The sequence below is a fragment of the Marmota monax genome, unplaced genomic scaffold (assembly GCF_021218885.2).
Source record: "Marmota monax isolate L192 unplaced genomic scaffold, Marmota_monax_Labrador192_F-V1.1 WCK01_AAM20220418_F8-fsc00125, whole genome shotgun sequence".
Classification (NCBI taxonomy): domain Eukaryota; kingdom Metazoa; phylum Chordata; class Mammalia; order Rodentia; family Sciuridae; genus Marmota; species Marmota monax.
Window position 1 is genome coordinate 8,441,161 of NW_026695235.1, and position 15,082 is coordinate 8,456,242.

At 42.5% G+C, this 15,082-nt stretch overlaps 2 protein-coding genes across 3 annotated transcripts; both read right to left on the minus strand.

Annotated features, from left to right (window-relative positions):
- Positions 1-302: 302 nt before the first annotated feature.
- Positions 303-3,831, minus strand: LOC124089202 (AP-3 complex subunit mu-1). Its single transcript, XM_046439187.2, has one exon. It carries the CDS (start codon positions 3,533-3,535, stop codon positions 2,279-2,281), a length of 1,257 nt encoding a protein of 418 aa, XP_046295143.1. The 5' UTR covers positions 3,536-3,831; the 3' UTR covers positions 303-2,278.
- A 2,263-nt stretch (positions 3,832-6,094) lies between these two features.
- On the minus strand, positions 6,095-14,863 carry Psmg1 (proteasome assembly chaperone 1). Of its 2 annotated transcripts, none has more exons than XM_046439202.1 (7): positions 14,709-14,863; positions 13,623-13,729; positions 12,629-12,780; positions 11,903-11,965; positions 8,943-9,141; positions 7,964-8,100; positions 6,095-6,339 (listed from the first exon to the last, which is right to left on the minus strand). In XM_046439202.1, exons 1-7 carry the CDS (start codon positions 14,846-14,848, stop codon positions 6,265-6,267), a joined length of 873 nt encoding a protein of 290 aa, XP_046295158.1. In that variant the 5' UTR covers positions 14,849-14,863; the 3' UTR covers positions 6,095-6,264. The 2 variants fall into 2 exon arrangements, with proteins under 2 accessions (XP_046295158.1, XP_058433248.1); XM_058577265.1 differs by lacking the exon at positions 14,709-14,863 and adding an exon at positions 14,450-14,469.
- Between the last annotated feature and the right edge of the window lie 219 nt (positions 14,864-15,082).

The window sequence follows — 15,082 nt, forward strand, 5'->3', positions numbered from 1 at the left end:
TGCTTGAATGTGTAGTTGACATCTCAGAATTGACATGGCCTTGGTTTCTCTCTGCCTTCGGCATCCCCTTTCTCAGCACATATAACTCTAGTTGCTCAGACCACAGATCTGAGATTCATCCCGGGCTCCTCTCCTCCATCCGAGCTGTAAGCAAATCCTATTGGTCAGATTTATTTGAGTGGCAATAAAGTGGCGCAGATGCAGTGAATGTTATTGGGAGATGATTCTTCCTAGGCCTCCCACATTTTTGTACTTCTTTTTTTTTTTTTTTGCTTTCATTTTTTTTATTGACAGTATAGCCAGAGCTATTGAAAGAATTTATTGGACTCTATCAAATTAATAAATACAATAATTTAATTGTAGAAGGAAAAAATCTACTTGGACATTTTAGCAGAAATTGATAGAGGCAAGGGACTCTTGGCATACATTCTACTTGAATATAAGACAGCACAGGAAGAAAATTGTACAGTGCAGGTATGGACAGTTGAGATTAAGGATTCTGAAGAAAGAGGAAATGTTCTGATTGCTCTTTTGAGGAAAGAACTCTAAGATAATAAAAATAGGACAAGCAATTGAATAAAGCAATATTAGATAAAGGGAATAAATATTTGGCAACATTTTGACTCTAGCTGCCAATCTGAGATTGGTTACTCTACAAATTTATAAGTTGTAAAAAGTGCCATTGTTACTATGTGAAAGGCAGACTGGATGCCCTAGGCAAGCAAAGGTAAGAATGCTACTGTACAATGGGTGCACCAACCACCAGCGCTTGACAAAATAAATGAGATGACTGTAAGATAACCCTAAAGTGGCAGGGAAAAGAGAGTTATAAGCTGAAACAATAAAAGAAAAAAGAATGGAGCCACAAGGAGAAGAAAACTTAATAGCACAAGTAACAACAAAGAAACAGGAAGAGTACTTAAGTTTTAACTTCTAGCCTCCCTTCATTTTTTCATGTCTAACGAGGCAAAATAATTGGGCAAGGACTACTAAACCAATGAAGTTGATGAAATGGTAACAACTACAGACTGACTTTCTAACCATGATGATCAATATGGTATCATAAATGTTACTAAGAATTTTGTTTCTGCCTCAATAAGGTTCTTCCACCTACTGTTGTCAGTATAGCAGATATTAAATTACTGCACTGACCATTGTGCAACAGTTTTAGGAGGGAGTCATCATAATAGCCTTGACATGCACATGGTATGAAATGGAGTTCCCTCTAAAGAAAAGGGATGCATGCATATTCAACAAAAGATAAAAGATTTAAAAAGAAAAAAAAAAAAAAACACGATAATGAGGCAGGTACATTTTCCTCCTCTTGCTGAACTAGGGCATGAGGCATTTAGGTTAACTGTGGGATAAGTGATGTTGGATAAAGCTGTATAAAGCATGAAGATGGCTAAAGTTTCACTTAAGTTTCTCTTTTCTACCTTAATTTGCTTAAAAGCACAAACACTTATGCTTGTAATAACTTCCTGAAAGCAAAAGTATGTTCCCTTTTATTACCATAATAAAGCATTTGCCCCTTTGATACAAATGATTTTTACTGTGCTAACAGCTGAACCGGTGGCACAAAGTCGAGATGGTATTTACTGCAGCAAGGTCCTTGTAAATCAAAATCTTGAGCTTTACATAAAAATCTTATTATAAAAAATACAATACCAAGTACAGTGTGAATGGAGCATGGAGCAGTAGTGCTCCCTGCCAGGGCCATGTGGAAGTGGCTTTTGCTACAGTGCTTGCTTAATGGCACAAGTGAAAAGCTGAATAAGGCAAACACTTGAAGAGGCAGTTTTTGTAAACTTCTTGGGTGGAGGGAATTTCCTCTGTTAGGACAGATAGGACTGGGATGGCTAAGATCAGGAGGTGTGACATTTGGCTGCACCTGACATGTCACATCACTGATTGAGACAGTTCCTGCTGAATAAGACCAATTCACTGGCTTTAGGAGAGCAAGTGAGGTTATCAATGTAGTTTTCTGCCTTTCCTGTTACAGTGTGCAGCATCCAGCTGGTACCCACCTATGGAAGAAATCACCTCCATAATCTTCCTAAGTGAAAAGATACAAAATAAGCTAAGTCATTAGAAAAGATTCCTTAGCTTAAAGCTCCTTAAGAACCCTACATCAATTACTAAATAACTTTGTTAGTGGTGTATAGCTCAACACAAATGCTTTAACTAGAATATGTATTCCCGCCCATTTGGTACCTAATAGTAAATTGTAATGACACTTGAAAACAAATTGATCTTGTTGAGGAATTTTGGCCTCTTCTCATGTCCTCACTTGAAACTTTCCAGCTTTCGTGACATATTTGACTCCTTTAAATGGCTTATACTTCTCCCCATACATGTCCAAGCGGTTTACTTTTAAGCCTGAAATAGCAAGCTGCTGGATCTTGAACTGTATGTTGAGGCTAGGATTCTCTTCTGGCTTGGGTGCTCCAGACTGTAAATTTACCAGTCCTTTAAGACTTGGAAGCTTTTGTGGAGTGATTTTCCCCACATCCCATGTTAATACCTTGGTGACTGGATCAAATGTATAGTTGCCTTGTGTTGGTGTCAGGTTCATATTCAGCACAACTTTTGGCATGTGAACTGTCACTGTAATTCCTTCAATAGTTTTTCCCGTATTTTGCTTTGGTCCAATTGTTATATCAAATCTGCCACAAGAATTGTTCTCCTTAAAGCTGATACTGTGTTTCACATACACTGGTATTGCCACTAGATTTTGTGAGCTGACACGATATGATATGAGTCGGAAATTTCCATCTGGAGGGATAAATGACAAAACTCGTTCAGATTCCCAACGCTTGAATCGGATGCAGGGGTGGAAACTGACATCATCTAGAAGCCTTGGGTTCATGAAAGAGAGAGAGAGATCGGGCATTCCAGATAGCTTAATGCAAGCATCAATGACTCCTTGAATTTCTGCAAAGACTGTAGATCCTGATTTATCTATAATTGCATCTATTTCTTCAATGACATCAAAATAGGCTTCATTGTTTGTGTATTTTACTCCTGCCCGGCGCCATGGAATGTTGGACAGCTGCCCAGTGGGGAGTGTGTCCCCAACATTACTACTGCCTGTAATAGAGTTGACAACAGAACGTAGAATTGTTGGTGGTTTAATCAGTTCTTTCAAAATGTTAGACTCTGTTGCCAGTGGAAATCCGTTGTCTAACATTTCTTCCAAGAGCTCATATACTATGACCACATTATCCTTAATTGCAGCCTCCGAACACTCACCAAAGTAGTCCTGAAAAGTGTCAGCAACTCGATGTAGGAACTCAATAACAAAGAGAGGTGGCACTTCAGTCTGTATGACAGACACAAAGAAGAGCTTATCCCGGTAGATACTGATGAGGTAGTGGTGAGGTGTTGAAATGACAGGTGGTACATTTTCAACATCAGCAGCTTTCTCTTGAGCTTCAAAGAAATAATCACAGACAGATTGGCTCACAACACTCTTCCAGTGCTTCTCTAGAAATATGTCACCGGAACAGTTTATGAGAAACAGACTGTGGATCATTTTCCCGACACCTGGGAAAGTCAATGATTCGGCGTCGGGTCCTCTCCGGACCGAAGCTGAGGCAGCAGAGAAGGCCGCGAGGACCCCGTCCTTAGAGTGCCCCGTAGACTGCCTGATTAACAGCTCCAAAGACACAAATTCCGTTTACAGAATTAGAATAAATCAGCAGAAAGACTTAAATGAGCGGAAACACGTCTCTTGAGGTTGAGGATCCAAAGCTTCTAAATTACCCAGGATCTAGAAGAATGAGGAGTTTCGCACCATCCGGATGCAGGCGCTCATCCGCAGCCTAAGACGCTCTGGGGTCCCTTACAGTAGGCTAAATCCATTTTTGTACTTCTTGAGAGCAGAGATTGTCTTTTCAAGGTTGTTCGTATATTCGAAAGCCTTGGAAGATAATCTACCACGTTTTTGTTTTGACACCAGGGATTGATCCCAGGGGTGCTTGACCACTGAGCCACATCCCCAGCCCTTTTTTTTTTTTTTTTTTTTGAGACAGGGGCTCACTAAATTGTTCAGTGCTTTGCTAAGTTGCCAAGGCTGGTCTCAAATTTGTGATCTTCCCTCAGCCTCCTGAGTCACAGGGAGTACAGGTTGCATCACCTGGCTTACCTGTCAGTTTTTGAATCAATAAAACCCCAGACCCTTCAGTTCTTGACAATATGCTCCTGGAGCCTGGGGTGGGCTACGGTTAGAGACATATGAAAACCACGGTGTTAAGGGTACTGTCTTTCACGCTCTTTTCTGTGGATTAGAAAAACTACCCAGCTGTTAACAAAGGCCATTTCTTTGGAAGAGGGTAAGATATGATAAAACTGGACAAAGGCAAGAAGAGCCAGCCAGAGATAAAATACTGTGCCTAGTCAATCAAGGACTATTTCTTACTCCCAGAAGGGGCTAGCAACGTATGCTCAATGCAATTGCAGAATTGTGACAGCCCAGGGGTAGCTGTCCATCCTAGTCTCCTTCCCATCAGTGTGTACTCCAGTGTGACCTGCCCCAATCTCACGATGCCATACCAGGTATGTAGACAATAGGAAACTGGTCTTTTTCCTTTGTAGGTTTCTGTATCAACAGAAGCTGCATCTGAGCCTGATGCAGATGACCAGACCCTGGGCTGCAAGCCTCATGACCGGATGATACCTGGGCCACCCGACCAGCACATTTTGCATGTGGGGGTGACAGAGGTAGCAGAAAGCTACCATTAAAACCTTTTAGTGGCACTGAACTACCATGTTTCCCATACCACACCTTTCATGGCACCTTCCCCCGCTGCCTCTGGAGGGGACCATGTGACCTACTTTGCCTGTGGGGACTGCAGCAAGCAATACAGATGCTTGAAAACAGCCCTTGCCTGCTGCCTGGAGCCTGGGGCAGCCCCTGTAAGAGTCTCCCGGGATTTTGGAGCGAGGGCCTGCCATCATCCATGGATTACTCTCCTTTTCAAGGAAAGCTCTTGGCCTGCAAGTGGGCCATCATGAAAACTGAATTCATGACCACGGGCCACTGTGGCTCAGTGCTAGTCTCTGCTGCTGGTAGACCGAGCGCTTGGAGACAGCCGTAATCAGGACATCCTTGGTGACTGAAGTCCATGTGGCCTTGTGCATGCAGAGCCCCATCCCTGCTACCCTGGCCTGTGTTCACAACAGAAGTGGCCAGGGAGAGAAGCTGGTTGACACCACAGCTTAGCTTGTGGTCTTGTGAGGCAGTGTAGCTGCTTCAGGTTCACAAATAAATTTACATGCCTAATGTACCACGAAATGTGTTAGAGCCAGTGATGTTCAAAAGACCAAGCCTGCAAAGAGCCCTGGGAAAGTCTGGGTGAAGAAGCAATCTGTCAAGCAATATTGAAGAAAGCACACGTGAATCTGTTTCCTTTTGAATAAATGTGACTTCATTACCTTATCACCAATTGCGATCCACAAAACAAAACAAAAACAAAAAACCTAGATCTCATAAAATATCCAGAAAGTTTCCATATGTTAAGAATCACCAGGGGCTGGGGCTCAGCGGTAGTGCACTTGCCTGGCATGTGAGGCACTGGGTTCGAATTCTCAGCACCACATTTAAATAGATAAAATAAAGGTCTATTAATAACTAATATATACTTAAAAAAAAAAAAAAGAAGAAGAAGAATCACCAGCAGGCACTGTGGCACACTCCTATAATCCCAGCAGCTCAGGAGGCTGAGGCAGAAGGATGGCAAGTTTGAGGCCAGCCCCAGCAACTAAGTGAGGCCCTAAGCAACTTAGTGAGACCTGTCTTAAATATTTTTTTAATTTTAAAAAGGGCTGGGTATGTAACTCAGTGGTAAAGGTCCTCTGGGTTCAATCCCCAGTACCCGCCTCCCCAGCAAATCGTCAGCAGCGATTCATCAACTTTCAGATTTTTTGTACCTAACTACATGCTCATATTAATAGAACCTGCTTTCTGCAGCTTTTCAAAACTCTGCCATTAAAGTTTCAAGTAAAACAATACTCCCACCTAGTGGATAAAGAAGAATGTCTATTTATTTTAGTTTTGAACAGTATCACCATAAAGAAGAAATTAAAACTACAATTAACTTTTTTTGAAGTTTATTCTGTTTTAACACCCTCAAAATACAGCACCCCCAGAGCAGCCCTCAAAGCAGTGCTCGCTGCTCCCCTGGAAGGAATGGATGCTTCTGGACCCTGGGGTGGGCTATAGATAGAGACAACGTGGGAGACATCACAGAACGATCTTTGGGATCACGTATAAATGTTACTCTGAATCTCATTTGTTGTCATCAATTTCTTCAGTATCTCTGTGCCCTGTGGAATGTTCTGGAAGAAGAGAAAAAGATGTCAAGACAGCTTTTCAGTGAGAGGCAACATGCACACCCAGCCTGACGCTCTCGAGAAGTCGTGAGAAGGTGCTGTGCAGCAGAAGCAGTGCCTTCCAGCACCTCTCCCCCAGGGACAGTGCTCAAGAAGGCGAAAGCCTAGAGAGTCCTTCCCTGGCCCAGGCCTCGAAGCGTACCGGGCCTCTTCACCCCACCACTCTCCCTGTCCACCACAGCCCTCTGGCACCCAACCTGTCCTCTTCCCACACCCCACTGCTCCCCACTAAGGCCCATCCAGCTTTCATAGCCAACTGTGGGGCCACTTCCTCTGTGAGAGGCTTTCCCAGTACTCCTGACCAGCACCCCTCGCGGCCGGGAGCTGCCTCAGCTCTAAAGCCCTACAGTGGTGCCAGAGAGTGGGGGCTGTAGCTAACCCCTGTTAACAACTGTTGAACAAACCCCACTGGGAGTGGACAGCAGAAACCATGCACTAACTCAGGCGACCTCATGGGTCGTTGGTAGGAGTACTCTTCACAGCGACCACCTGACCTTCCCCAGACTGGTATCTTCAAAGGAAGACAGGAAATGTTAAAAAGGTCTTTAAATTTCCCCTTCAAATTGTACTCCTCAATCCTATTTGACAGATGACTTACGCTGCTCAGAACAAATCTGCACATTTATGTTAAGCTCCTGTATGGGGAGCAGAGTCCCTAGCAGGGAACAAAACAGCCCCAGAGAATTGCTCTCTAAACAAGTGGGCAGAGCCGGTCACAGACCACAGCAGCCAGCACGAGGACCCGCACGCCCTTGGAAAGACACGAAACCCAGAAGAATTCAACTTGTCTGAAAACTTAACCCTGACTCCACTAACTGGGAAGATGTGCTTGAAGTAGACCACGTCAGGGCTCTGCAGCTTGACTCTCCACCAATCAACAGGGGGTCATTGAGGGCTTCCTTCTACAGGCCAGGTATGTGGCAACCCAGGGACGCCAAAATGGAAAAACGTGTTCCCGTACCACAAGCTGCTGAGGAGGACACTAACTTAGGAGAGCTGAGACGGCCACTCCAGCATAACCTGCGGTGAGTGGAGCCCTGATGGCTACTCAGAACAAAACAGGCCACCAACGATGCTGGGACAACCCCTCTCCCTTGAAGTACTTCTTAAACCAGACACTGTGGCTCTCCATAAATCCCTGAAGAGAACGCTGGGGAGGCCCAAAGCTGCCTGAAATGCTAGACAAATGTTGCTGTGTACGTGTTCTGATATGTATTTTTCCAGTAAATGAGCCCACAGACCTAAGGGGGGGGACAAAGGTTCATTAATAATTCTAACATCTTCACATATCCCATCCCCTCAAAATCAGGTGAATACTATTGATACTATACTTAAAATTACAACCTTCCAAATGAGTTACAGAGACTTCTCCAGCCCCAGAGACACGTAGGATGTAAGGGCAACGCACTGGTCTATATATAAGAGCAAAATGCTCTTCAAGTTATAGAAGTAAATCCAGAAGAGAAGGTGGCCAGAGCGGGAAGATAGGCTCTCTGAGTACTGCCCCGGGTCTGCACTGCCCCTACACTCAGCTAGTGTGTCAGCTGGTGGTCAGGTGAGTGACACTTACCTTAGCCAGGCCTTTCAAGCTTTTGGAAGAAAGTATGGGCTTGAAAGCTTCCACAGTAATGAGGTCTAACGTCATCACCTCAGTGTAACACAAATACAGAATGGCAGGGATTTTCCACACCTGACAGTAACTGAGGACTGTGAACAAAGGAAAACCACTTAAGTTTTCTAGTATATAGTTTTAAAATTAACCACCATTAAATAATAAAGGCTGCTTTAAAAAGTCTTTGAATCAAGACATTTACTGCTCTACTAAATCAATTCTAATGGATATTTTCTTTCAAAAATCAACTTATTTTCCTAATAATCTTTTGCTTTTGCAAATATTATCTTTATTTTGCATTTCCTAAACATACTGCTCAATTTTAAGTAGTTAAAAGGTTGAAATTTCAGTCACTATAATAAACAAAGCAAGTTACATGTAACAAACGAATACCATGATGCATACTACTACCAAGTTAGTCCTCTTCACTCTAATAAACTTAACAAGGGGGAAAAAATGTTTTTCCTTTATTCAATATACTTAACAAAGAACAATTAGTAACATACAATAAAAGATACACTACTGAAAAGTAAATGGCAATCTATTTCTTAAGACAGCAAAATATAATTACAGTGATAAAAATATTAAGCAACACACATTAAAGTAACTATCAAACTTCTCTTTCTATTTTGATAATTAAAATGTACTTTACCAAATTTTCATACAATTTACAACTAACATTGGCTTGCATTCTGAGTCGCCAAAGACCAAAAAGAAACTAAAGCTGAGGCAGAGCAATTAAGCCATTTGAGCTGCTCTCATAAGTGTGTCTAGAAATTTTTAAAACGCAAACCAAGTATACTAACAAGTACAGACACTGAGGATTAATAGCAATATATTGATTTTGATCATCAAAAAATTAACCTCATAAAGATTTCTAATAGTGAAAATAATAATTAGCAGTAAGATGAAATGTAAATATGGATTTTGGTATCACCTGCAGCAGGAAGATCATGGATGATGTTCGGCTGTTCTAGCAGTGAGCAACAGGCAGTGTCCTTGAAATTCTGTGTTTTTAGTGCTTTCAGGAAAGGAGAAGGAAGGCTGCCAGTAGATTCTGAGGTTTTATAGTCAGTAACATGTCGACATGTGAGAATAGTTACCTGCATGTTCCTCCTTGGACAAGAGCCAAAAACCTGACACAAAATTGATTTAAAATTAAACAAGGGTAACTGTGTGAGGGATTGGAAACACTGCTCCAGCTACTCTCCCAGCAGTGCGGGCAGCAGCTGCACGTCTCGCAGGGGCGCACTGCGCCCTGGGTAACAGAACAGGCTTCCCTGCCCCAGCCTGGGTTTGCTCTGGGCACTCTGGTTGGCACTCCTCCTCATGGCACTTTCCTGTCCCTTAACTCAGGGCAGTATCACCTACTTAAGAGACTGATGCGTAGTAAACAACCATGAATGGACAATGCCGGAGCAGCTGCCACAGGACCACCACCTGAGCAAGCCGGTCCCAAGAGCATATCCCACAGCCAGCCCGTCCCTCACCTACTCCCAATAACACTTGGAAAATGGCTCTTACTAAATTCACTTTTCAGTTACTAGAATTGGGGCGAGTTTCAAGGGCTCTAGAACTCAAAGTCCTCTTCCATGATTTGAAGAGAAGATCTAGTAGATCTACAAGAATCCTTCTACCTTCTAATAAAATCTATGGTGACACAAAAAAAGCAAGCAACTATTTTTTAAAGAAAAGAGTAGTTTTTATGTTACCATACTTGTTTAAAAATATTCTGTGGGGCTGGGGATATAGCTCAGTTGGTAGAGTGCTTGCTTTGCATGCACAAGGCCCTGGGTTCGATCCCTAGTACCAAAAAAAATAATAATAATAAAAATATCCTGTGAAAAAAACAGCTATTTCCATTAGTAATAAAAGCACTGAAGATTTTATATTAAGTGTCATAATTCATACAACTAATTTCATTATATCACAACTTTGTAAATAAATGCAAAAAAAAGTCAACACAATGTAAGTTTGTTTCAAGGTACATCCCGTTTAAGAAAAATAACATTATTCACAGGCCCAATTTATTTTCCTTCATAGAATACTTAAAAGTCTGAGCCTAAAATACTTATGAACTGTTTTATTATCAGGATGATTTGACCAAAATAACAAAGTGACCCAAAGAATACCCCTAAGGAAAAAAAATTTGTTTTAGAAATGCATAATTTTTATGTTTTTTCAAGTCTAGAATGTTCATCTGTCACCGTGTAAAAATTAAGTATTTTTGAAATAATAATCACCCTACATAATTAAAAAATGTAAATAAAACACTAATTTCCTAATATTCTAAGCTCTGACCCTCTTACCCAGAAAGATACACATATGTACACTGAATATAAGATAGTTCACAGATCTTTTTAAACAACTTTTCTTCTAATAAAATGCATTTACTAACTTAAAGCAAAAGCTTCTCTAAGTAAGCCAGCTGGTTTAAAGTAGAAAATGAAATTCTTATTTCTATTTAATTTTAATACCAGTGTTAAATACACTGAGATTTAAGCTGAGATGTTGCTAAGAATTTCACATAAGGACTGAAGGGCCTACTTTATTTACAAATACAGGTAAAAAAAAGAAATGATGAATGATGAGGATGAAGACATCCCACTGACCCTCATCTGGTCAATACACCTGTACTGAAATATCACAGTGCAGCCCATTAATAAGTACTATTTTGTGTCTATTAAAAATAAAAATAAGCTGGGTATGGTGGTGCACCCCTACAACCCCAGTTACTCAACAATCTAAGGCTAGAGGATGGCAAGTTCAAGGCTAGCCTCGGCAACCCCTGGCTCACTAGGGCTGGAGATGTAACTCAGTGATAGAGAGCTCCTAGGTTCTTAAATTAAAAAAAAAAAAGGAAACTAACTACACGTGATAATAAACATTAAAAAAAAAGAGAGAGAGAGAGAGAGAGAGCTCCTAGGTTCAATTCTCAGTATCACACACATATACAACACACAAAATAAAGATACATGCTGTGTATGGCGGCGTATGCCTGTAATCCCAGCAGCATAGAGACTGAGGCATGAGGATCACGAGTTCAAAGTTAGCCTCAGCAACTTAGCAAGGCCCTAAACAACTTAGCAATATTTTGTCTCTAAATGAAATATAAAAAAGGGGTGGGGAGAGGCTGGGGTTGTGGCTCAGTGGTAGAGTGCTTGCCTGGCATGTGTGAGGCACTGGGTTTGATTCTCAGCACATAAAAATAAATAAAGGTCTACCAACAACTAATAAAATATTTAAAAAGAAAGAAGTGGGGAGGCTGGGGATGTGGCTCAGTGGTAAAGCACCCTTGGGTTCAATCCCTGGTACATAAAATAAACAAACAGATAAAGATACATATATGAAAAATATATATACATTCATTGAGCATTCCTAAATCTAAAATCTGAAATGCTTCAAAATCCAAAAACTTTTGAGCACCTACATAAAACAAGAGGAAAATTCTACACCAAGAATTTGTTTCATACTGAAAGTTATAAAAAAACACTGTATAGTTATCTTCAGACTATGCATATAAGATGTATTTGAAACATTAATAAATATATGTTTAGACCTGAATCCCCTCCCTTCTGTCCCAAACATTTTAGATAAGGGGTATTCGGACTATAAAACGTAATTGCCAAAAATTATGGTTTCCTCTAAAATTTCTAGATGAGTTCAACTCTTCACTCAAAAACTATGTGCACAATTTTCCAGCAAAATGAAGACAAATTTATTCACATCTAATGCTTAGAAAAACAGATGTCATATTTGAGCCTGGAGAGAGTGTTTTTTATTTGAGAAAATACACACAAAATCCTTTCCTGCGTAAGTTTAAATGAAAAGACATTGAACCTTAAAAAACAGCAACTTCTGTAGTCTAAAAATTCACAGGTCTCATTTCTCTCTTACCTTTTCCAGCCACTGATACTGCTGATCTTCAGCAACATAGCAACTACATTGACAGACAAAGACCTGAAAAATAAAATTCAAAGTTTCTTTTCAAGATAAATACATTTTATGCACACCCAAACTGCCACCATATACATATCATGTGAATACCAACTGAACACTGCTGTACTCTAGATGTGGAATGTCTGCGAAAGACCCATATGTTTCCTAAAGTTGCTACATCTGCCAAAGTCTGCATCAGCTTGGCACTACTGGGAGGTGGTGGAAACCTGAAGAGAGGGGGGCCTAGTAGGAGGTCTTCAGGTCATGGGGGTAGCCTTGAAGGTGACACTTGGTCTTCCCCCTCTTCTCTTTTGCTTCCTGGTCATGAGGTAAGCAGCTTTGCTATGCCTGGTGCTCCCAATACCCCAATCAGAGGTCTTAAAGGAATGTGTCTGTCTGATCATGTACTGGAACTCCAAAACCCCCGCTGATAGATCTCACATGTTTGTTACAGTGACAGAAAGATAACACAAACATTTATCTTCCTGACTCTACTACTGGCCCATTTACTTCTCTAAAATTTAATAAGAGTTAAGCCATTACTAATAACTGGTATCAGAATAAAGAATGCACTTAGAGAGCAGTTCAGTGATATGCCTGTTAGATTCTGGGGTACACTAACAGCAAAGACTCTGTGATGCTTAAATAACTAACTTTTAAACATACAAGTTAAGTCCCACATACCAAGGGATTTGATTTTAGGTGATAAAACACACAAAAAGACTCTGAAGGGGACAGGTGTGTGGTGTCCACTGTTCTACACCATTCATTCCAGAGTTTAGCACAACCAACTTCTTCCCAGACACCTGAATTCATAACAAACGATGACAAAAATGCTGTAAGAGAACAATTCACACAAGTTAGTGCTTAGCCTTGCATGCTGTATTCTCTAAAAAGCTGAGATTACTCTAGAATTTCAGAGCTGAAAAAGTCCTCAAGACCATCTAATGCCACCACTCTGCAGGAGGCAGCCAGGGCTTCACGAAAGGCCACACTGAGTAAGACAAGACTACAGCCAGGAAGGGACAAGACAGGCTTACACACAGACTCCCAGGGTAACACTCCCCTAAAAATGTGAGACCAGAACTTCATATAATGAGTCAGAGTCACTTACTATGTACTTACTATGCTCTGAAAGTCCCAGGGATGCATTATATGGCAAGGGATCTTAATGGGGTTCCCAAATGCCCCCAATACCTGTAACTCCCCTAAAATTATAAAGGTCTTTGTGTACAGGTCTTGTACAGACACTGTTCTAGATGAACTTTACACTTTTCTACCTTTAACTCACCAAGTGAATCAACACAAAGACACTGGAACTTAATTGCTCAAAAGAGCTAGTGATCACTGTTATTTTTAGAGTTCTCATTATGTTTTCAAAAGCCTGTTAACTCAAAAACATTTAAGTAAACCTGGCTACAACACACCAGAAACAGTTCCTTGAGCTTTAAGTTCCTGAAGACACAAATATTTCCTTTAAATCTTATTTTTTATTTCCATTTTTAGAAGATAGTACACATGAACAGGTGATGTATTTATCCCCTCTCAGAAACAAAGTTACTCTACCAAGACTTTTCTCTTTTAAGTAACTAACCTTTGAAGTCTTTTAGAATGGAAAGAAGTAACTTTGTATTTTTTCTTTCAACAAAACCTCTAGTCTTCTGCATTTTTCACTTACCTACTGCATTATTTCCTATAGCAATTATAAACTTGGAACAAGGATATTTTTCTAGCAGAGAAACTTCCAGGGATGTTTTTGTCTGTCTTCGAAGAAGCCGCACCTCCCTAACACAAGAAACAAGATGAAACCAAAACAGCTTAAACACAGTCAGTATTCTACTTTGAAAAAACAACATTATATGTATGATTGAAGTGCCTTTACTAACCGGTAAAATTGACACTTGCAATCTATAAAGAATATAATTAGAATCCTAAAGAAAGAGCAGATTCAGGCACTGATAATCAACAAGACAAAACTACTGCAAGCAAGCTTCATGTCCATCTGACCCCCTGATCAATCTTGGCATCCCTAAAAGTGAAAAAAACTGGGCAGTATGCAACAAGAAACAGAAAGTACCACCGCACCACTTCAAAGCACTCTCGCTAAAGAATGTGAATCTATCTGATCCAAGTTCCAAAGTGAACATTCTTTTGCAGGAGATGCAGGTGATGAGCACACGTGTGAAATGCCTCCAGGAGGAGCAACCAGACAAATCCAGAGCTCTCTACAGGAGTAAAAGGGAAGGTGGACCGCTCCAAACGAAATGAGCCCTCTAAGTGTAAGGCGTGGACCTGGTCAGGAGACCGATGTACCCAAACCCACCGGAAAATCTCAGTCTGACCGAACTAGGTATATGAGACGATATGGAACACCACTACTAACTGCAGACTATAAGAGACCTAAGTCTCTATTTTGAGACGCATTCTGCAGGGTGCAGGCCGTACCCAGACCGTGCTCCCTCCGGGGGCGGCAGGAGGGGAAGTCTCCGTGGGCGCTGAGCTGACCTGAGTGCGGGCCTCCGGGGTCCTTCGCGTTCTCCCATCTCCATGTGGGGAATAATGGTTGAAAAGAGCGCGCACCTGCCACCCACGCAAGGCCGGCTGGAGCGTGGGAGGAGGAAAAGCCCCCGGGGCGCGCGCAGGCTCAGCGGGCCGGGCAGCGGGCCGGGCAGCCGGGCGGGCACAGCCGGCCGCGCCCCGCCAGCCCCTCGCGGCGCGGGCCAGCGCGCTCCCCACCCCCGCGCCGCCCGCGCCGCCGCCTCACCTCTTCCGCGCCAGCTGCCGCCGGACCTCCCGGTCCTCGGGGGTCTCCCTCCGTCCCGCCTCCTCCTCCTCCTCCTCCTCCTCCTCCGTCCCGGCTCGGCACGGCGCCTTCACCACCTCTCCAAAGAAAGTGGCTGCCATGGCCTCCAAGGGACCGACAGCCCGCACAACCGCGGCGCCGCGGGACGGCGCACGCGCACCTCCGAGCGACCACGCCCCCCGCACTGCTCTACGCGTGGGCACACCCCTAGCGCGGCGGCCCCCCTCCCCGCTCAGCCACGCCTTAGTACCGCCCGTGCACGTAGCCACGCCCCCTGTACCGCCCACGCGCACCACTTAGTACCCGCAGGCAGCGGAAGCCCCGAGCGTTTTCCT